The 20,301-nt window shown below is 36.6% G+C and overlaps 1 protein-coding gene across 1 annotated transcript; it reads right to left on the bottom strand.

The window, feature by feature from the left end:
- Window positions 1–14,201: 14,201 nt before the first annotated feature.
- Window positions 14,202–19,421, bottom strand: morn4 (MORN repeat containing 4; the record flags this gene model as incomplete). Its single annotated transcript, XM_079248354.1, has 5 exons — window positions 19,326–19,421; window positions 18,131–18,204; window positions 14,642–14,756; window positions 14,445–14,554; window positions 14,202–14,350 (listed from the first exon to the last, which is right to left on the bottom strand). Exons 1-5 carry the CDS (start codon window positions 19,352–19,354, stop codon window positions 14,202–14,204), a joined length of 477 nt encoding a protein of 158 aa, XP_079104480.1. The 5' UTR covers window positions 19,355–19,421.
- Between the last annotated feature and the right edge of the window lie 880 nt (window positions 19,422–20,301).

Genomic DNA, 20,301 nt, shown 5'->3' with positions numbered 1-20,301 from the left:
ACAACTCAGAGGGCTGCACCACCAGACACAGAGCCGACAAATGACATAAATAATGTGCGAACAAGTGGAATATAAGCACATGAACTCTGTTACAGTTATAATAAGGAGTCGGTATGGTAAATACTCCCATTAAACCGCTATTGGATGTTGTTGTAAATATAATGCTATCTAGAAGCCCTGGTCAGATGGTCAGTGCACCTCGAAGATCGCTGAAAATACTGGATCTCTGCCAAGTGCAGCTAAGACACGAAAACTAACCAGATAGGTCAAATAGGAGCTCCAGTCCTCCCGTCACCACGATGGGTCATTAACAGACATGTATTATTATTATTATTATTATTATTATTATTATTATTATTATTATTATTATTATTATTGTATGTTCCAAAATTCAGTGTTGTTGTTGATGATGCCAAGAAGCTAACCCCATTTTTCCACAAAAACATAGCCTAGCATAGTTTTTGTGTTTAATCTCATTAATTCTGTTTTTCAGAATTAATGAGAATATCCATGGATCATGTCAGTAATTCAGATCAATGGTTTTGATCACTGAAAAAAAATAGGTTTTCATGCTTCCATAGTATTTTTTTTTTATGTATGTCATCATCCTTCAAAGGAGAATGCAGAGTGGGAAAAAAAAAGAGGCGGATCGGTAGGCGTGGCTATGTGACGCAATATAGAGCTATTTCCTTTGTGACGTCATTGTGACTCACACTTTGGCGTCATATTCGGCCAGTTTCCCCAAATTCCTTAGTTCTGTCAACAGACACTCACAGGAGAGGATTTTGAATTTCTTTAACTCAATCAATTTTAAGATTTTTTCTGACATTTCAAGAAGAGGAGAAACAACAATGTACAAGACAAGACAAGAAATGGAAAGCAGTGTTCCCATCACAGAGATGGATGTTATTCCTGTAGTGAATAAACACTTTGCAAAAGTTTCAGCAGCTCAATGGGCCATGCTGGCCACAGGAAAAATAGACCCAGAAATGAAATTTATTCTTGCAGGCCTGTTAGCAGATGTAATACAAACAGTTTCAGCCATTGTTTTAAAGACTGTGCTTCCGAAGATTGGAGAAAGGATCCAGACAAATACTGATAATCCATCTTCGCCTATCATCAAAGCAGAACTTGGAGATTCTATTAGAAAAAGTTTTTCCTCATATATGAATGTTCCTCCTGAAGATTTGGATTTATATGAGGATTTAGAGGCCAAAGAGCTAAGAGAAATGGCAGAAAAGGAAATAGATACCAAAGTCAATTCTCTACTTGTAGAAGTAGCTCAACCAATGGATGTTCCATCACCCGCGCTTTACGTTTGTGGCTGGATGAAAAGTATACGACATCTTGGCCGCATGGTGTGCCATGCAGGCAAATGCCTACAAAAGTGCCTTGCAAAATGTCTGACTAAATCTTCAAGTCAAACTGTCGAGTCACAAACTTCTGGCTCAACGTCGCCTGACAGCATAAAATCCTCCATCTCTGTTAAGACAGCAACAGAATTTGTGACCAACATATTAATTAAAAGGTCTGAATCAAATCTTTCTGAAGAAAATATGAAGACTTTTTCACCCATCAAACCTTCTCTTTCAGCACAGAGTGCTGCTGCTGAAATTGTCAACACCATAATGGGAAACATTAAAAGCTTGGAGCCTACTGCCACTGTGGACCCTCCTGGATTCTGTAGAGTTTCAGCTGACGCTCACTTTAATTTAGCGGTAGTAGCTGACAAAATCAAACATTTTTTTGAGAGTTCACGCCGTAAAGCTCCTGAGACCGTCCCTGAAAATGAACCGAAAAAGAATACTTACATCTCACAATTTTTAAAAAAACATTTTGAGAAGATGAAGGAGGATCTAAAGAAAGCATTTCATACTCAAAATGAAAACTTTGTTTTAAACATCAAACAGAGCTCAAAGTGTATGACACCTGAAGATACAGACATATTACCAGGGACTCTGCCAGAATCGACAAAGCCAGAAACTTCACACTCACCCGTGACAAGTCATAAAAGATTGGCAACCGTATTCAAACGGAAATGTTCTCCACTAAGTTTTGACACTTTTGAATCCGATTTGTACAAGTTAATAACAGGATTGACTCAGTCTGAACAAATAGAGGACCTTACTAAAAAACTGAACAACATCAAACATTGCCAGGAAGTGCAGACGTTTGCCAGACAACTAACTGATCAGATGTATGATCATCTTATGACTGGAGATTTCTATCAGATACCCCTTGTACCACCAGGTAAGTGTCTATCAGATTCTGTGATTTCAAAAATGAAAAAGAGTGCAGACAGACTTCAGAGAACCTTTTCACCCGAAGTTCTGTATTCCATTACAGAAGATGCAGTAGGGAAATTCCTGCAGCAAATTTTTCTTGGGATTGGAAAACCATCAGAAGAAAAGGTTGACAACAAAGTCTTGGAGGTCATTACAGACATTGATAATCTTTTTAAAGAGGGGGCACAGTCTCCAGACGACATTATGACTGGATTGGAAGGCTGTGAAGACTTGAAGTTTACATCTTCCTTAAGTCAACAAAGTGAAGAAACTGAACCTAAAATTATTACAAAAGACACAGCCACAGAGGAAGCAGACAAAGAACCTAAAGAACAAGAAGAGAAAGAATCTCCCAAAGAAACACAGTCAATCACCTCTGTTGAAGCCCAGAGTTTGACAAACAGCCTTGTTGTTGCGCTGCTTGTAAGGCTGATGTCAAAATGTGACAAGGACAAAAGTTCAAAACTTGACATCCAGCTAATAAAGGAAAGGATTTTACACTTGGTTGTTGTAAAGATAAACTCTGATACCACCCTAATAAACCAAGAAAACATGCAAGATCTTACCAAGGTTGTTGTGAAAGATCTTTACAGAACATTCAGCACAACAGAAAAGCTTCTGGAAGCTGCTATGTCACCAGATGATGAGTTTTTTGATAAAGCCCTTACAGCATCTTTAAAATTCAACCTATACATCAAGAGGACACCCAAAAGGAACATAATTCAAAGAGTTTTTGACAGTATTGGAAGCAAAATGGAGAAGGCTGTCAAATGTCTAAAGAGGACTTTTAGATGAATCTGAACTTTCAATGGATCTGTTTTATGTCAGAAGCTAAAACAACTAGCTAAAAAGATCAAATAAGACAATCCCAACACAAACACTTAAAGACTGGTGGGGCATTCAAGTCTCATCAAGTCTCATCTTTTGGCAAATAACAACCACAAGTAAAAACAACCGAACACACATGCACAACCCCCCCCCCCCCCCCCCCCCCCAAAAAAAAAACCCCCCAACAAAGTCCAACTCAGAAACAACAAAAAACCCCACCAGCAAAGAACAAACAAAAAATAAATAAATAAATAAATTTAAAAAAAAATAAAATAAATAAAATATATATATATATATATATATATATATATGTATATGTACACATATATACATATATATATATATATATATGTATATATATATATATATATATATATATATATATATATATATATATATATATATATATATATATATATATATATATATATATATATATATATATATATATATATATATACGTGTATATATATATATATATGTATATATACACACATATATATATGTGTATATATATATATATGTATATATACACATATATACATATATATATATATATATATATATATATATGTGTATATATACATATATATGTATATATACACATATATACATATATATATGTATATGTGTGTGTATATATATATATATATACATATATATATATATATATATATATACATATATATATATATATATATATACATATATATATATATATATATATATATATATACATATATATATATATATATATACATATATATATATATATATATACATATATATATATATATATATATATATACACGTATATATATATATACATATATATATATATGTATATATATATATATATATATATATATATATATATATATGTATATATATATATATATATGTATATATATATATATATATAAATATATATGTATATATATATATGTATATATAAGTAAAAACAACCTAACACACATGCACAACCCCCCCCCCCCCCCCCCCCCAAAAAAAAACCCCCAACAAAGTCCAACTCAGAAACAACAAAAAACCCCACCAACAAAGAACAAACAAAAAATAAATAAATAAATAAATTTTAAAAAAAATAAAATAAATAAAATATATATATATATATATATATATATATATATATATATATATATATATATATATATATATATATATATATGTATATGTACACATATATACATATATATATATATATATATATGTATATATATATATATATATATATATATATATATATATATATATAAATATATATATATATATGTATATATACACACATATATATATGTGTATATATATATATTTATATATATATATAAATATATATATATATATATATATATGTATATATATATATATATATGTATATATACACATATATACATATATATATATATATATATATATGTGTATATATACATATATATGTATATATACACATATATACATATATATATATGTGTATATATGTGTATGTATATATATATATATATATATATATATATATATATATATATATATATATATATATATATATATATATATATATGTACACATATATACATATATATGTATATGTGTGTGTATATATATATATATATATACATATATATATATATATATATATATATATATATATATATACATATACATATATATATATATATATGTACATATATATATATATATATATATATATATATATATATATATATATATATATATATATATATATATATATATATATATATACATACACGTATATATATATATACATATATATATATATGTATATATATATATATATATATATATATATATATATATATATATATATATATATATATGTATATATATACATGTATATATATATGTATATATATATATATATATATATATATATGTATATATATACATGTATATATATATATATATATATATATATATATATATATATATATATGTATATATATATACGTATATATATATATCCCCTCCCTGAGCTGTCACCTTATCGTGGTGGAGGGGTTTGTGTGTCCCAAAGATCCGAGCACCTATGTTGTTGGTGACTTTATGCCCCTAGTAGGGTCACCCATGGCAAACAGGTGTCTAGGGGAGGGACCAGACCAAGTACAGCTCATAGGCCTATATGATAACGACAAATATGGGCATAAATGTTCCCTTGCCTGGACACGGGTTACCGGGGCCCCCTTCTGGAGCCAGGCCTGGGGGTGGGGCTCAAGAGCAAGCGACTTGTGCCCAGCCATTGCCCATAGGGCCTGGTCAGGCTCAGCCCGAAAGGGTTACATGGGCCTCACCTCCCGTGGGCTCACCATCTGCGGGAAGAGCTGTAGGGGTCGGGTGCAATGTGAGCTGGGCGGCAGCAAGGGGCGGGGACCCTGGTGGTCCGATCCCGGGCGGCAGAAGCTGGCTCTAATGATGTGGAATGTCAGCTCTCTGGTGGGGAAGGAGCCTGAGCTTCTGCGTGAGGTTGAGCGGTTCCGGCTAGATATAGTTGGACTCACCTTGACGCATGGCTTGGACTCTGGAACCAGTACCCTTGAGAGGGGCTGGACCTTCTTCCACTGTGGAGTTGCTCACGGTGAGAAGCGCCGAGCAGATGTGGGCATTCTCATCAGCCCCCAGCTTGGTGCCTGCACGCTTGTGTTTACCCCAGTGGATGAAAGGGTAGTTTCCCTCCGCCTTTGGGTGGGGGGACGGGTTCTGACTGTTTTCTGTGCTGATGCACCGAAAAATTAAAAATTAAAAAAAAAAAAAAAAAAAAAAAGAATATATATATAAATATATATATATATATATATATATATATATATATATATATATATATATATATATATATATACATATATATGCCGTTGTGCAAATGGAATAGACACCCAATAAAGGAGGAACAGTCACAGCACTGCCAGATCCTGCAAAATGAGCTCCAGCAGGCCACAAATGTGCATGTGTCTGACCAACAGTCAGAAACAGACTCCATGAGGGTGGTATGAGGGCCCAACGTCCACAAGTGGGGTTGTGCTTACAGCCCAACACCGTGCAGGATGTTTGGCATTTGCCAGAGAACACCAAGATTGGAAAATTCACCACTGGCTCCTTGTGCTCTTCACACATGAAAGCAGGTTCACACTGAGCACATGTGACAGATGTCTGGAGAACAGAACAGAGAGTCTGGGGAAGCCGTGGAGAACGTTCTGCTGCCTGCAACATCCTCCAGCATGACCAGTTTGGCAGTGGCTCAGTAATGGTGTGGGGTGGCATTTCTCTGGATGGCCACACAGCCCTTCATGTGCTCACCAGAGGTAGCCTGACTGCCATTAGGTACCGAGATGAGATCCTCAGACCCCTTGTGAGACCATATGCTGGTGCGGTTGGCTGTGGGTTCCTCCTAATGCAAGACAATGCTAGACTACATGTGACTGGAGTGTGTCAGCAGTTCCTGCAACACAAAGGCATTGATGTTATGGACTGGCCCTCCCGTTCCCCAGACCTGAATCCAATTCAGCACATCTGGGACGTCATTTCTCACTCCATCCACCAACGCCAAGTTGTACCACAGACTGTCCAGGAGTTGGCGGACGCTTTAGTCCAGGTCTGTTCATCCTGTTCATCTGAACCACTGTGACCCAATTCAGGGCCTACACACTTAGGAGTGTGGATTATATATGTCCGGGCCAAGCACTGTCCCAAATCAAAAGCTCCACCCTAAAAACCTGCACCTTGTTTGGCAAAGTGATAGATCCTTCTTTTTGGATGCTTTTTTTCTCTTAGTATTTTTTTTTTTGCACAAGATGGAAGGGAATGAGCAGCAGCCAAGTGCTGATGACTACATTTCTAAATGGTCATATAAACACATGTACGTGTGTATTTAAAATTCAACTTGACACGTATGAAATTTTAGCTAGCTTTATAAATCTGCAAAAATCAAATACCCAGTAAAAGGTGAATATCCTGTCCTTTGCTCTGACCTATGCCTGTAAAGGGAACGGTCCCTTGGGGATGAATAAAGTGTTCTGATTCTGAATAACTAATCACCAGTTCACATACTAGCAACTCAATGGATTTAGGCACATTCAAGATGACATCAAGCTGAGCATCAGTATGAGGAAGAACGTGTATTAACTGACTGAAAATGGCATGGTTGTTGGTGCCAGAATGGCCAGTCTGATTTTTTCAGAAACTGCTAAACTGTTGGAAGTTTTACTCACAACCATCTCTCAGGTTTATTCAGAATGGTTAAAAAAAAAAAAAAGAAAAAGGTAAAAGTATCCTGTGGGAAGTTGTTGACTGCACCAAAATACCTTTTTCATGTGACATGTCAAAGGAAAATAGACAGACTTGCTGGAGACAACAGAAAAAAGGCAACAGTAACTCTTTAAAGGGGCCATATTATGCTATTTTAAGTATTTCAAACTTTTTACACTGTTTTGATTTTGAATACTCATCAGGCAACTGTGTCTAACAGTTTTTATTTTAATCAAGTAAATGCATGTTTGAGTTTTCCTACAAGTCTCTATATTCAGTTTCCATGGAGCTAAAAATGATTGCGTCTTATAGAGTTTTTTCGACTAGCTATTGCTGGAACGTATTACCTAACAGATACAGCCTACTGCATTCATTGCTGCAGGTTGCTGATTCATTCACTCTTGTTTTCGGGGTCCGATTAGGGCTAAAAGGTGAATGGCTGTATGTTTGGTGTTGACAATTTTACTAGAGTATCTACTTTGGTTAGTTAACCATTTCTTCCAGTGTTTCTACAGAGAAAACAGCTGATGTGTATGACACCTACTCCTACCAGTTGACCAATCAGATGCAGCCCACTGCAGAAGAAGGCAGGACTCAGGATGGAGCATTGTCTTAGGGCTTGTTTCTGGCTGAGGCTGATCTGAGAGGATCAATATAAAATAAATCAAGGGGTTGGTGAAAAATGCTTGATTATTTTCTGCCCTTCTGCACTTGGACATCAAAATGAATTAGCCTGAAATGTGCTTATTACAAACACAAATATTCCAGTTATATTCTTTCTTATATTCTTGATATTTTTCAAGAATATCAATAATTCCTATAGTACCATTGGTGAATGCACAACTTAATAATTGTTAAGGCAGATGGACTACAGCAGCAAAAAAATCACACCAGATCCCACTTCTGTCAACTAAAAAGAGGTAACTAAGTGTACAGTTCACTAAGGACCACCAAAACTGGACAGTGGATGGCTGGGAAATGTCACCTGGTAGAATGAGTCTTCCTTTCAAACTAGACTTCCAGAGTATTGTTGCTGACCATGTTCTTGCTTTTGTGAACACAGTCGCCCATCCTCTGATTAATTTCAGCAGGATAATGCACCATTTCCCAAAACTCAGATCTCGGTAAACTAGTTTCTGGAACATGGCGAAAAGTTCACTATACTTCAGAGGCCTCCACAGTCACCAGATCCCAGTCCAATAGAGCACCTGTAGGATGAGGTGGAATGTGCAATTCTCACCATGGACAGCCAACAAATCTGCAACAACTTTTGTGATATGTCAAAATGGATCAAAGGCTGCATTCAAACTGCAGGGCTTGCTGCTCATAACGGCTGTTTTTGTGAAATCCAAATTTTTTGAAAGTCTGTTCACATTTCCGATCAAATGTGACTTGTATGTGATCTCCTGTATGAACGTTATGCGCACATATGCAGTGAGCGTGCGTGTGACATCTTTGTGTTTGCAGAAGTAAATATGGATGGCAGCAGAGCATTTGCTATTTTAAAAGTTTTGTCCAACTATAAAAGTTAAAAAAAAAGGTTTAAAGTTTTGTCCAACCATAGCCACAACATTGTGAATGGGTTCGTTTTATGGAGACGTTTACGGAAGAGGAAAGTAAAAGTTTTGGTCAAGGCCTTTTGTGGAGCTGTGGCAGCAACAACTGTGGAGAGAAATGTTTGGGTATGGAGTCGCAGTCAGGATTGGTGGGAGAGTAATGTGAGAGCATTTACCGATAAAGAGTTCATAAACAACAAAACGCAGAATAATGACGTTTGTCGTGGATTAATTCAGACTGAAGTCGCATGGCAAAAGATCCGATACATATCGGATTTAGGACCACATATCCAAGCGGCCTGGGTCGCATTCAAAAATATCAGATCTGTGTCATTCAGACTGTTAAGAAAAGATCAGTTACAGTTCGCATAGGTGCAAAAACACCGGATTTCAGTCACTTCAGCCTGTAGTGTGAACGTAGCCAAAATCTCTGAAGTTTCAAACACATTCTTTAATTCTACTACAGTGCTGTATATAGCTTATTTATGGCTAAGCACTCTTTTAATGGCATTTAATGTGTGCCCACCATCAAAATCCCCCTCTCCGGGGCATGAACCATGGCATTAGAAAATGTCAGCCTAATGTGAGAGATTTGAATAGATCTGCTTGAAAAGACAGAGGGAAACTGAAAATACAGTACTTGGTAAACAAATTCATTTGTAAAATCTTTTAGATCCAGTCTTTGGATCTTCACATGTTCTTGCACAAAGCTTTATAATCTTAGGGGGCATCAGGTGGTTGATGAAAACAGCCAGGAGATATTGTGGTACCATGTTGGAGATGCCTGCGATGGACTGGTGAGCTGTCCAGGGTGTACCCTGCCTGTCGCCCAAAGCCAGCTGGGATAGGCTCCAGCTTCCCCGCGACCCTGAATTGGAATAAGCGGTTCAGAAAATGAATGAATGAATGAATGTTGGAGATGCCAGCTGATCATGATGAAGGTGATTAGTGTTTATCTGCTGCAGTCAAGGATTCAACTGCCACTTGGTGGATATTTTGTTAAAAACTTTTATTTCCTTGACCAGTTATTTTCATTTGCTGTTGTCCTGTTGCTATGTTTTCCATGATGTGAATATAATATGATGTTGGTAAAGGCAGCAGCTTGTTTCTGAAGTGTGCCAAGTGTGCTCAGTTCAGTTAGACAGTATTATCAGTTCCATGCAGCCTTTCCTGTTCTAGGCAAGGCTGTGCAACTGTCAAGGACAGTAGGAACACAAACTATGCAAAATTCTAGATAACACACTTCATGCAAGAAAGCTGTCTTTCACTTTGTCAACCTGACCCTTTAACTGAGATTTAACATAGTATGACAAAAGCAACACAGATTCAAATCTTCAAGCTTGTATGGAAATGTATGTTTCATGGCTTTTAGTTGGTTTATTTTAGCTCTACGGGAAGTATGAGCTGCATTCAGCTGTAGTTCGCTAAAAGGTTGAGGGGAAACTGAAGGTTTTTGTTTGAAACGACACTTGACAAAAAGTCCAGAGTAACCTGCTCCCCCATGAAAACAGGAACATTTCGTACCCCATTTGTTAAGGTTTTATTAAATTAAATTAAATTAAATTAAATTAAATTAAATTAAATTAAATTAAATTAAATTAAATTAAATAATTAAATTAAATTAAATTAAATTAAATTAAATTAAATTAAATTAAATTAAATTAAATTAAATTAAATTAAATTAAAAGTAATTTATTTATCCCCAAAGGGAAATTCAATATTGTAGTAGAGTAGGTTTGAGTATAGGCCTTGTTCCAGAGGTTGATGGCTGCTGGCAGGAATGTATCTTTCAGTCTTACAGTTTCTTCACTGTGTTGTGGAGAGGGTGTGAAGAATCCTCCATCATCTTCATCAGCTTGTGCAGCATTCTTCTTTGGACAATCAGCTCCAGCGGCTCCAGATTTACTCCAAGCACAGAAGCAGCTTTCTTGATCAGTTTGTTGATTCTCTTCAAGTCTCTGGTTCTGATGCTACGACCCCAGCAGATGCTGCAAAGCTGACTGCACTCTCCACAACAGACTTATAGAAGATATGCAACATCTTAGTGCAGACGTTAAACAATCTCAACTTCCTTAAGAAGTACAGTCTGCTCTGACCTTTCTTGTAGATGTAGTCAGTGTTGCATTTCCAGTCCAGTTTGTTGTCCAGCTGAACTCCAAGATACTTGTATTCCTCCACCACCTCTACCTCCTCTCCCAGGATGGAAACAGTGCTTTGTTTATTCTTGTTCCTCCTGAAGTCAACAATCATCTCTTTTGTTTTGCTGGTATTTAATATAAGATGATTGTCACCACACCATTTAACAAACTGACTGACCAGTTCTCTGTACTCTGCTTCTTGTCCATCACTGATACACCCCACAACTGCAGAGTCCTCAGAGTATTTCTGCAGATGACAGGACTCAGAGTTGGACTGGAAGTCTGAGGTGTACAGAGTGAAGAGGAATGGCGAGAGTACAGTTCCTTGTGGTGCATCAGTGCTGCTGACCTCCATCTCAGACACACAACCTTTCAGTCTCACAAACTGTGGTCTGTTTGTGAGGTAGTCATAGATCCAGGTGGTTGTGGTGGTATCCACCTGGAATTTATGGAGCTTCTCACAGAACAAAGCAGGCTGAATGGTATTAAAAGCACTTAAGAAATCAAAGAACATGACCATCAGAGTGCTGCCTGAATGGTCCAGATGAGAGTGTGCTCTCTGGAGCAGGTATATGATGGCATCTTCAACCCCAAGTCCATTACGATATGCAAATTGTAATGGGTCCTGAAAGGTGTTTACTTGCTTGTTGAGGTGAGCCAGTAAGAGTCTCTCCAGGACTTTCATGATGTGAGATGTCAGGGCAACTGGTCTGTAGTCACTTGCTTCCTTGTTCTGGTTCAGTTTCTCAAGTTGCTTCTTGACCTGACTGCAGGAGACATACAAAGTGGAGGTTTCAGGGTGTCCTGATGTGGAGGGAGATGAAGCTGTGTTCTGGTCCATGACTAAGCTGCAGGATGACAGAGTGGAGGTGTGACGGGAAAGCTGTGGGCTTATGGAGGGAGTGAGGTTATGTTAGAGCAAAATCTTCAAACAGAATCTTCAATGTTTCTATATCACTGAACAGCAGGTTTTGTTTCTAATCCAGTCCTTTATTAAATACATCTTTGTGGTACAGGATCAGATGAACTCCAGGAGAATGAGAGGGCAGTAGTTTTAAGAGCACTCAAACAGCATTATAATATTACTCAAAAAGGTAACCATGGCAATGATATTTTCCAGGCAGGTGAAAGTCTGGTCAGGCACACTTTTAAATCACCATTTCTTTTTCTCGTTAGAAATAGGTGTGCAGTTCTTGTGCACTCAAATACACTCAGGCTGGAGTTTGTGTGTGTGTGTGTGTGAGAGTGTGTGTGTGTGTGTGTGTGTGTGTGTGTGCGCACAAGGACAACATGGGGCTATGTTTTCCTTAACATGGAAGAAAAGAAAAATTGGAAGATGTGAAACAGACAAGAACACAGCCAACATTGAAGTGTGCCTTTAAATGGTGATACTCATGCCTACATGTCTCCAGACTGATTGTAGCAAAAATGGGTATTTTAAGCAAGCAAAAATATGAGCTAACAATAATGAGCATTGATTATATTTTTCTTTGTACAATAAAAAAAAAACAGTCAAAGTCAGTAACTGCAATAATCCAGGCAAGAGACTCCAGGAATAGATGAAACAGAATTTTCTATCAGCTCCCTGTTTAATCTTCCTTCCTGTTGTTTTTCATGTGTACTTCCAGCCCTAGTGGAATTTTTCTGATTGAACCGTCCTTCTTCTTCAGCTGTAAGATGGAGCAAATATACCCTAATGGTGACTGCTTTAAGCTTTGCTTCCTGTAATATTGTTTCAGTTGTCTTTGGTTAGTTTTGTCAGCAGTCTCAGTTTAACCCTGTCTAGTAATCCTATGTAAGGCTTATTAACTGTTCAAGTACATTGAATTAACAGAGTAGCTGTAACACTTTATACATTTCCAACGTCTAAATGTACATGTATACTGTTTAAAATGAAAACATAAAAACACAGCTACACAATATCAGCCTAATTATTCATTCTTTTGAAAAGTCAGACCAAATACAATCTACTTCAATAAATATCAGAGAAAAATAAAAACATACATCAATATTACATGCTCTTAAATACATAGCAGATATACTGAATATTTTATTCAGCCGCCGCATTAAAGATCAAGTTGCTGAATTCAGTGCATTTAGCTTTCATCCAATCATTTTAGGACATTTAGTCAACCTGATCTTCCAGGTTAAAAATAGAAAAGTGAGTTAAATCAATTCTCAAATGATTTCCTGCTTTCCATTTGAAGCGGAAGATTGATTGGGAGAGAAAATGTGCTTGACTCGTACGTGATGGGAGCTAAAACTTAGCACCAGCTTAGCAATGTGCCTCTGAGAGTCAAGGCAATCTTCAAACAGACCTTAAACTCATTAGGCTGACAGACGCCTTTAGGCAAGCGGTGTGGAGGAGAGGGGAAGAAGAGGGTGCTGTTCATCCTCTGATTTTTTTTTTTTTTTGTAATGGACATTCTTTAAAATTCACTATTGTTAAAAAAAAAAAAAAAAAAAAAGTCTTTAAGGCAATTGTGATTTCTGATCTTCCAAATGAGGAAACATCAGTGATATAAACAGATTCCTTAAGAAAGTTGAAGCAGAACCATTTTATGAGAGGAATGGTCTTAAAATGGAAAACAATTGTTACATTCTACTTATCAAAGCATTCACAGGGCATATTTCTATTTCACACCCCTGTAAGGATTGTAATATATTTATATTAAATGATATAATTGGTAGTTAAAGCTTTAACTTCAACAAAAAATATCTGACCAACTCTAAAGATAAAGATGTTTTATAAGACTGTAGAAGGGGGCTTCCATCATTTGCAGGTTAGTGCATGATGGATACCAATTCTAGAGAAAAACACTAAGACACTTTGTAAGAGTACAATCCGAACATGAGAAATGTGTGCTTCTTGCTGTTGTGCATTTCAAGTCAAGTCATTCAAAGAGCTGTTATTTGGTCAAATTGCATTTGCATTCCAGGTCACGATGAGTGTGAAACAAAGAAGATCCAGAAAAATGGAAAGCATGGCGAAAAAAGAGATAAAAACACAGAGAGAAGAGTTGGAGGGGGACATTCATCGCAGAGGGTGTTCTTGAAGATCCCAGATTTCTGCTTGTGACTCCTCCTGGGGTCCAGGACTGTCAAAGTGCCAGACTAAGAGCACTGGAGGCTGAAACCTGCGCACGTTGCACCACTCCTGGACACTTCTCTCTTTTCTGCAGCTTATGGTTTTGAAACAAGCCCTCATTTCGTGGAGCACCATGAGTTCCATCTGGGAAAGTCAATAACCCTGGGGGCACAGGCAGAGCACACCATGATCAAGCATGAGGAAAGAATATTGACAACCTGATGGATATGCTGTTCCAGTGGTGCGCCAGTCTTACCATATCCTTCGACCCTCCCGTCTTTGAATTCGCCTTCAAATTTCATGCCGTCGTATCGACTGAAGACTCCTGTTCCTTGAAACTTTCCATGTGCAAATTCTCCTTCATACCTAACACAAAAAGAGCAAGTTGTCAATTTATAACTTTTGACTGGGAGCAAAATTGACTTCCTTTTAATATTACTGTTGCTCTCACACCTGGATCCATCTGTAAAAATCAGGACACCAGAGCCGTGAAAGAGTCCATTCTCAAACTGGCCAGTGTAGCAAGTTCCATCTTGAAATGTGAGTTGGCCAAGACCGTGCCTCCGACCTGCAAAGCACCACGTGAAAATGAATGAATGAATGAACAGATGACTGAAAAGAGGTAATATGATTGCTTCTATCTTTGCATTAATTGTTAGGTCATAATTGATCTTTTTTTTTTCCACACTGGGCTGCCAATAATGAATTAGGATTCCCATCTGCCTCCTCTGCAAAAGGGAATTAGGATAGTCTAATCGTACAGTTTTTTTTTCTTTTGCCAAAAATACACCAAATTATAAGCCCTAAGGAACCAGTGAGTTTCATATTTCACCTTTGGTTGTCTTTAATTCTGTGCCAAAGCTCATAAATACTTAACAAAAGCCACACTGTGAAAGTGGGTAAAGTTGAATCTGACTGATGGTGCTTTCAGTCTGAAAACTGGAGTTCATACCCAAATACAAAGAGTAAATGTTTAACAACCAAATCAAAAACTGGTCATCTCAAGTACTGCAACGGATTTGGTTCTCTCAAAGGACAATCTCTGATCTGTTAAAACAGGTCCTTAGTCTAATCAGGAGGATTTGTCAAAGGCAGAGCTGTTAACACAGTATGAACAGAGCCAGATTTATCAATGCCAGCTAATTAGGGTTTATCCAAATAACTTGAGCTTGTATGTCACTATAATCTTCACTGTATGTGCATGCAAGACTGTTGATACAGTGTGTGTTATGCTCATCTTAGCCAAAGGTGAAAAAAGTTGACAGGAAATTTCCTTTTAAAGTGTAGCATCTGGCTCAAAGCTGCACAGTTGTTGCTAATGCCATGGTTTACTTTCCAGTATTAAGAGTTTTTAAAAATTATTTGAATGAGTGCATGAGACCACATCTGAATAATATAACATGCCTTCAGATAAACTTACAGTCAAGTGAAAAAGTTAAAATACAGTCAAATGATTAGGTTGAAGACATGTTTTTCTGCAAACATGGAGCTGAAAATAATGACCCCAGGTCTTGACTCTCATCTGTCTGAAGGACATTGTTCCTACAGTCTTGTGTTTTATTCAGATGAAATGTAAATATAACAAAGCAGGATTTTACAACCTTAAAAACATCCACCCATTTCTCTCTCCTGCCAACACAGAGGTGCTGATGCATGCTTTTATCATCATTTTTTTAAAACACTGTTTCTGCATTGTTGACTCTGTTAAATGCATAACAAAACAGTAAAATACAGTACAATACCTTATTGTTATGCATCTCAGGTATTAATAGTCTATTTTAAGAATGTAGAAATTTGTTGAGACAAGATCTTCTTTTTTTTTTTTTTTTTTTTATAACGGCCGATAAATGAAACCTTTGAATAAAATCTTCATATGACTTTTATGAGCTGGAACAGTTTTGCTTTTAAAAATGATGATTTTTAGGACATTAGGAATTTGTTGAGACAAGATCTTTTTTTTTTTTTTTTTATAGCGGCCGATATATAAAACTTTTGAATAAAATCTTCATATGACTTTTATGAGCTGGAACAGTTTTGCTTTAAAAAAATGATTTTGTAAGAAACGTCATAATGTGTTGGGGAAATGAAAACAACATTCCAATAAAACCTTATTTTCAGAAGCAAAATATAAATTATGATGAAGTGGGGAATGATTTACAAAACTTCTAGACTGTACAACCATGGCCAAAAGTTTAGACAAAAATATTAATTTTCACTGCTCAATTTTTTATGGTGGCAATTTGAATGTACTACATAATGTTATGAAGATTGATCAGATGAATTGCAATTAATTGCAAAGTCCATCTTTACCATGAAAATGAACTTTATCCTCAAAAAAAAAACCAACAAAAAAAATACCATTCCATTGTATTTCAGTCCTGCCGCAGAAGGCAAGCTGACATGTCAGGGATTCTCTTGTAAACACAGGTGAGAGTGTTGACGAGGACAAGGCTGGAGATCAATTTGTCGTGCTTGAAATCATTGTTCTTCCTCTATTAACCATAGTTATCTGCAAGGAAACGTGCCGTCATCATTGCGTTGTACATAAGGGGCTTTAAAGGCAAGGACATTGCTGCTAGTAAGACTGCGCCTAAATCAACCTTTAATTGGATCATCAAGAACGTCAAGGAGAGAGGTTCAGGAGAAAGGAAACTCCCCAAACCTTAATCCCATTGAGAAATTATGGTCAATCCTCAAGTGGGTGGAACCCCCCCCCCAAATTCTGACAAACTCCAAGCATTGATAAAGCATAACTTGTTGCATCAGTCAGGATGTGGCCCAGAAGTTAATTGACAGCATGCCAGGGTGAATTGCAGAGGTCTTGGAAAAAGAAGGGTCAATGCTGCAAATACTGACTCTTTGCTTCAACTTGATGTAACTGTCAATAAAAGCCTTTGACCCTTACGAAATGCTTGTATTTATACTTCAGTTATATCCCAGTAACATCTGACAAAAAGATCTAAAAACATTAAAGCAGCAAACTTTGTGAAAACCAATACTTGTGTCATTCTCAAAACGTTTGGCCGTGGCTGTGTTAAGAATTAATTATAGAAAACGGACCACAACTGAGACAGAATAAATGATGACAGTGACACCTTTACTGCAAGATCAGACAGGGGCTAAGAAAAACTGAAAAGGTTTTAAAATACATCTGATGGAACATCTCCATAATAAACTGTGCAAACGTGCAACATTAACAGGATTATGAACCCAAGGTTTGAACAGTGAATCTACTTGGTGTAAACATGAGGATTGTGTGCAAAAGGCTGCATGAATAAATGGTTCAGGAAATTAATGTTTCTGAGAGTAATACCTGAAAAAAAAGCAGATATGTCATAATTGGTGGCACCTGATATGTGCAAAAGCTTAAGATAATCTAAATAAATTTCTAAGTGCAAAGAAAAGACCAAAAAATCAATGCAGAATGGTCCTGATTCTTGTCTTCGACTGAGCTGCTGTGTTATGTCAATGACTATAAATGTTCCTCGCTGCAACCAGAGATGCTAAAATAAAACAATACCATGCACAGAAAATAAAGCACATATAAAAGATATTTAAAAAATGTAACCATCTTCATTGGGACTTCATGTTGTTGTTGAAATAAGTGATACAGCAAAGTGATAAACAAGCCCCAGTCATAACTTATGTTTAAAATTCCTGACATCCAATTTGGATTAAACATATTTCTCAGTTTTACTGTCTCACATCCTTTCATTACTATTTGCATAAAATTGAAGGCTTGCATGTGTTATTTTATGAATATTTAACAGTCTCAGATTTTGAATGATGATGATTCATTACATCCTTATTCACTCGAAGAAATACACAATAATTCCTCAGAGAAACATTGTGCAGATTTGATGTACACAACAGTTTACATGGATCTAATGCGTCACAAGACACAAACTCTCTATTTAAAGCTAAAAAACATCAGCATCTTACCTTCTTTCCACTCACCGTGGTATTCTTCCCCACTGGTGTAGGTGAAAGATCCTCTGGTCAAAGTCATTGTACCCCTACTTTTAACACACAAACACAGTCATTGCCCTCAGGCCTATAAAACATGTGACACTGGTGAAAAGTTATTCACAATGAAAAAGAAGAAAAAGGAAACATCTGTTTGAAACTGCTGTCTGTCTATTCAGGGAAAATGAGACATAAATATGAGACATATTGTTATAGTTGGGTTTATCCACAGTTTCCACAGTGGCATCACCTGCGTTTGCCCATCAGGGTTTCAGCTGGGGCCCAACTTGGTAAACTGCACAGTACCAATAGAGGCCCCATATCCCAGCAAACATGTCCGTGTGGGGCCCTTAAGGGTTATATTTGGTCTACATGGGTACTGAGTGGGCATAGGCTTGAAATGGGCAAGATCCCATGTGGGTTTAGTTACATGGGCTCCATATGTGAGGAGGCCAAGTGATAACTAAAGACAAACACATGGGACCCTTATGTGCAGGCAAAAGAGCCCTTTTGGCCCACACACTGACATGGTGGCTGGGCTTCTGCTTAATTTAAATAAGTTATTCGAGTAAGGAAAGTTAAATTTGTGGATTCTGAATGAATGAGTCTCAGGTGACCACTATCTGTTATCCTGGAAGATGGGTGCATTGTCAAACAGAAATGAAATCCTAAAATTTCAGAATAATGAAAGCAACTTACACTTGGTCCTCCAACTGTCAGTGCAGTTACACTTGAATACACAGTGTGTGCCGAGTGTATCTGTCGACAACACACCGAAACACACCTGAGCGACTAAATCCCTAAAAACATAAATAAATAAAAAGAGACATGATGCGTGACTGCAAACAAACACACTTCATTAAAAAATATCGTTCGGTAACTATCACTTTAAAGTAAAAAGGACACGGTTAGTATGGCAGTCGGGTGTAATTTTACCCATGCGGTCGCCATTAGATAAATAACTCATCAAACACAGTCTGAAACACTCCCACAATACCGCAAAAATCCAACAAAAGCGGTCAATATGTTTCGATCAGTAGAAGCTTGCACATCGGCTACATGTTGCTGAGATGGTTGTCGCTTTGATTAAAAGCCTATTTAAATAGACTGTAACCCATGGCAACACATCTATGAATGGGCAATCAAGTGCGCTAAAAAGGCTGTAATTTACCTGGACACAAAGTGTCGTCTCTGGCGCATGTAAACCACCGTACAGGAGCAGATGGGCGTAAAGATATGAAAACACCGGCTGAGAAACGTATGTCACATTCAGCAGCTGCTCGTAAGTTGGGAGGATATGATTGTGTAGCGAAAACTGACGCTAGCTTTATTATATGACAGTGACAGAAAACGGGAAATGGCATTTTAAACTAACTCAATATCATTTCACAAGGAAAGACTATGAGTCTCTGTCTTCTATAGAGAGCTGCTCTCTGTACATTGCCTTCATGAACCATGACATCTAGGAATTCAGACAGCACTTGAAGGCATCTTTAAAACCACTGCCATAGCCAGCAGCCGCTGATAGTGACAGACATAGCTATTATTCAAAGATGGTGGGTATTCTTCTAAAACTTAATGGCTTTAACAAATTTGTATGTAACGAAAAAAAAAAAAATCTATCTTCTTATTGATACTGGCACTTGGTTATTTTGGGTGATGGCAGTCCTAGGGGCGGTAGCCTGGTCACAAATGTGGGCTTGGGTCTTGAATCCCTGTGCCTGGCAAGGTCCTTAACCCCTCCTAGCAACTCCCCTGACACTGAAACACGGCAGCTATATATGTATATATATATATATATATATATATATATATATATATATATATATATATATATATATATATATATATATATATATATATATATATATATATATATATATATATATATGTATATATGTATGTATATATGTATGTATATATATATATATATATATATATATATATATATATATATATATATATATATATATATATATATATATATATATATAGATATATATATAGATAGATAGATAGATAGATATAAATATGAACATTCTGTGGTTATTTGGAATCCACATAAGATACCTGTGCTTTCTCAAAAGTGGTGGTTGGATAGTTAAGTGAATTTAGGAATCCATTTTCATGACAGTGACTTTACTATA

This window comes from Telmatherina bonti, assembly GCF_933228915.1.
Source record: "Telmatherina bonti genome assembly, chromosome: 11".
NCBI lineage: Eukaryota > Metazoa > Chordata > Actinopteri > Atheriniformes > Telmatherinidae > Telmatherina > Telmatherina bonti.
This window is presented reverse-complemented; position numbering and strand designations above follow the sequence as displayed.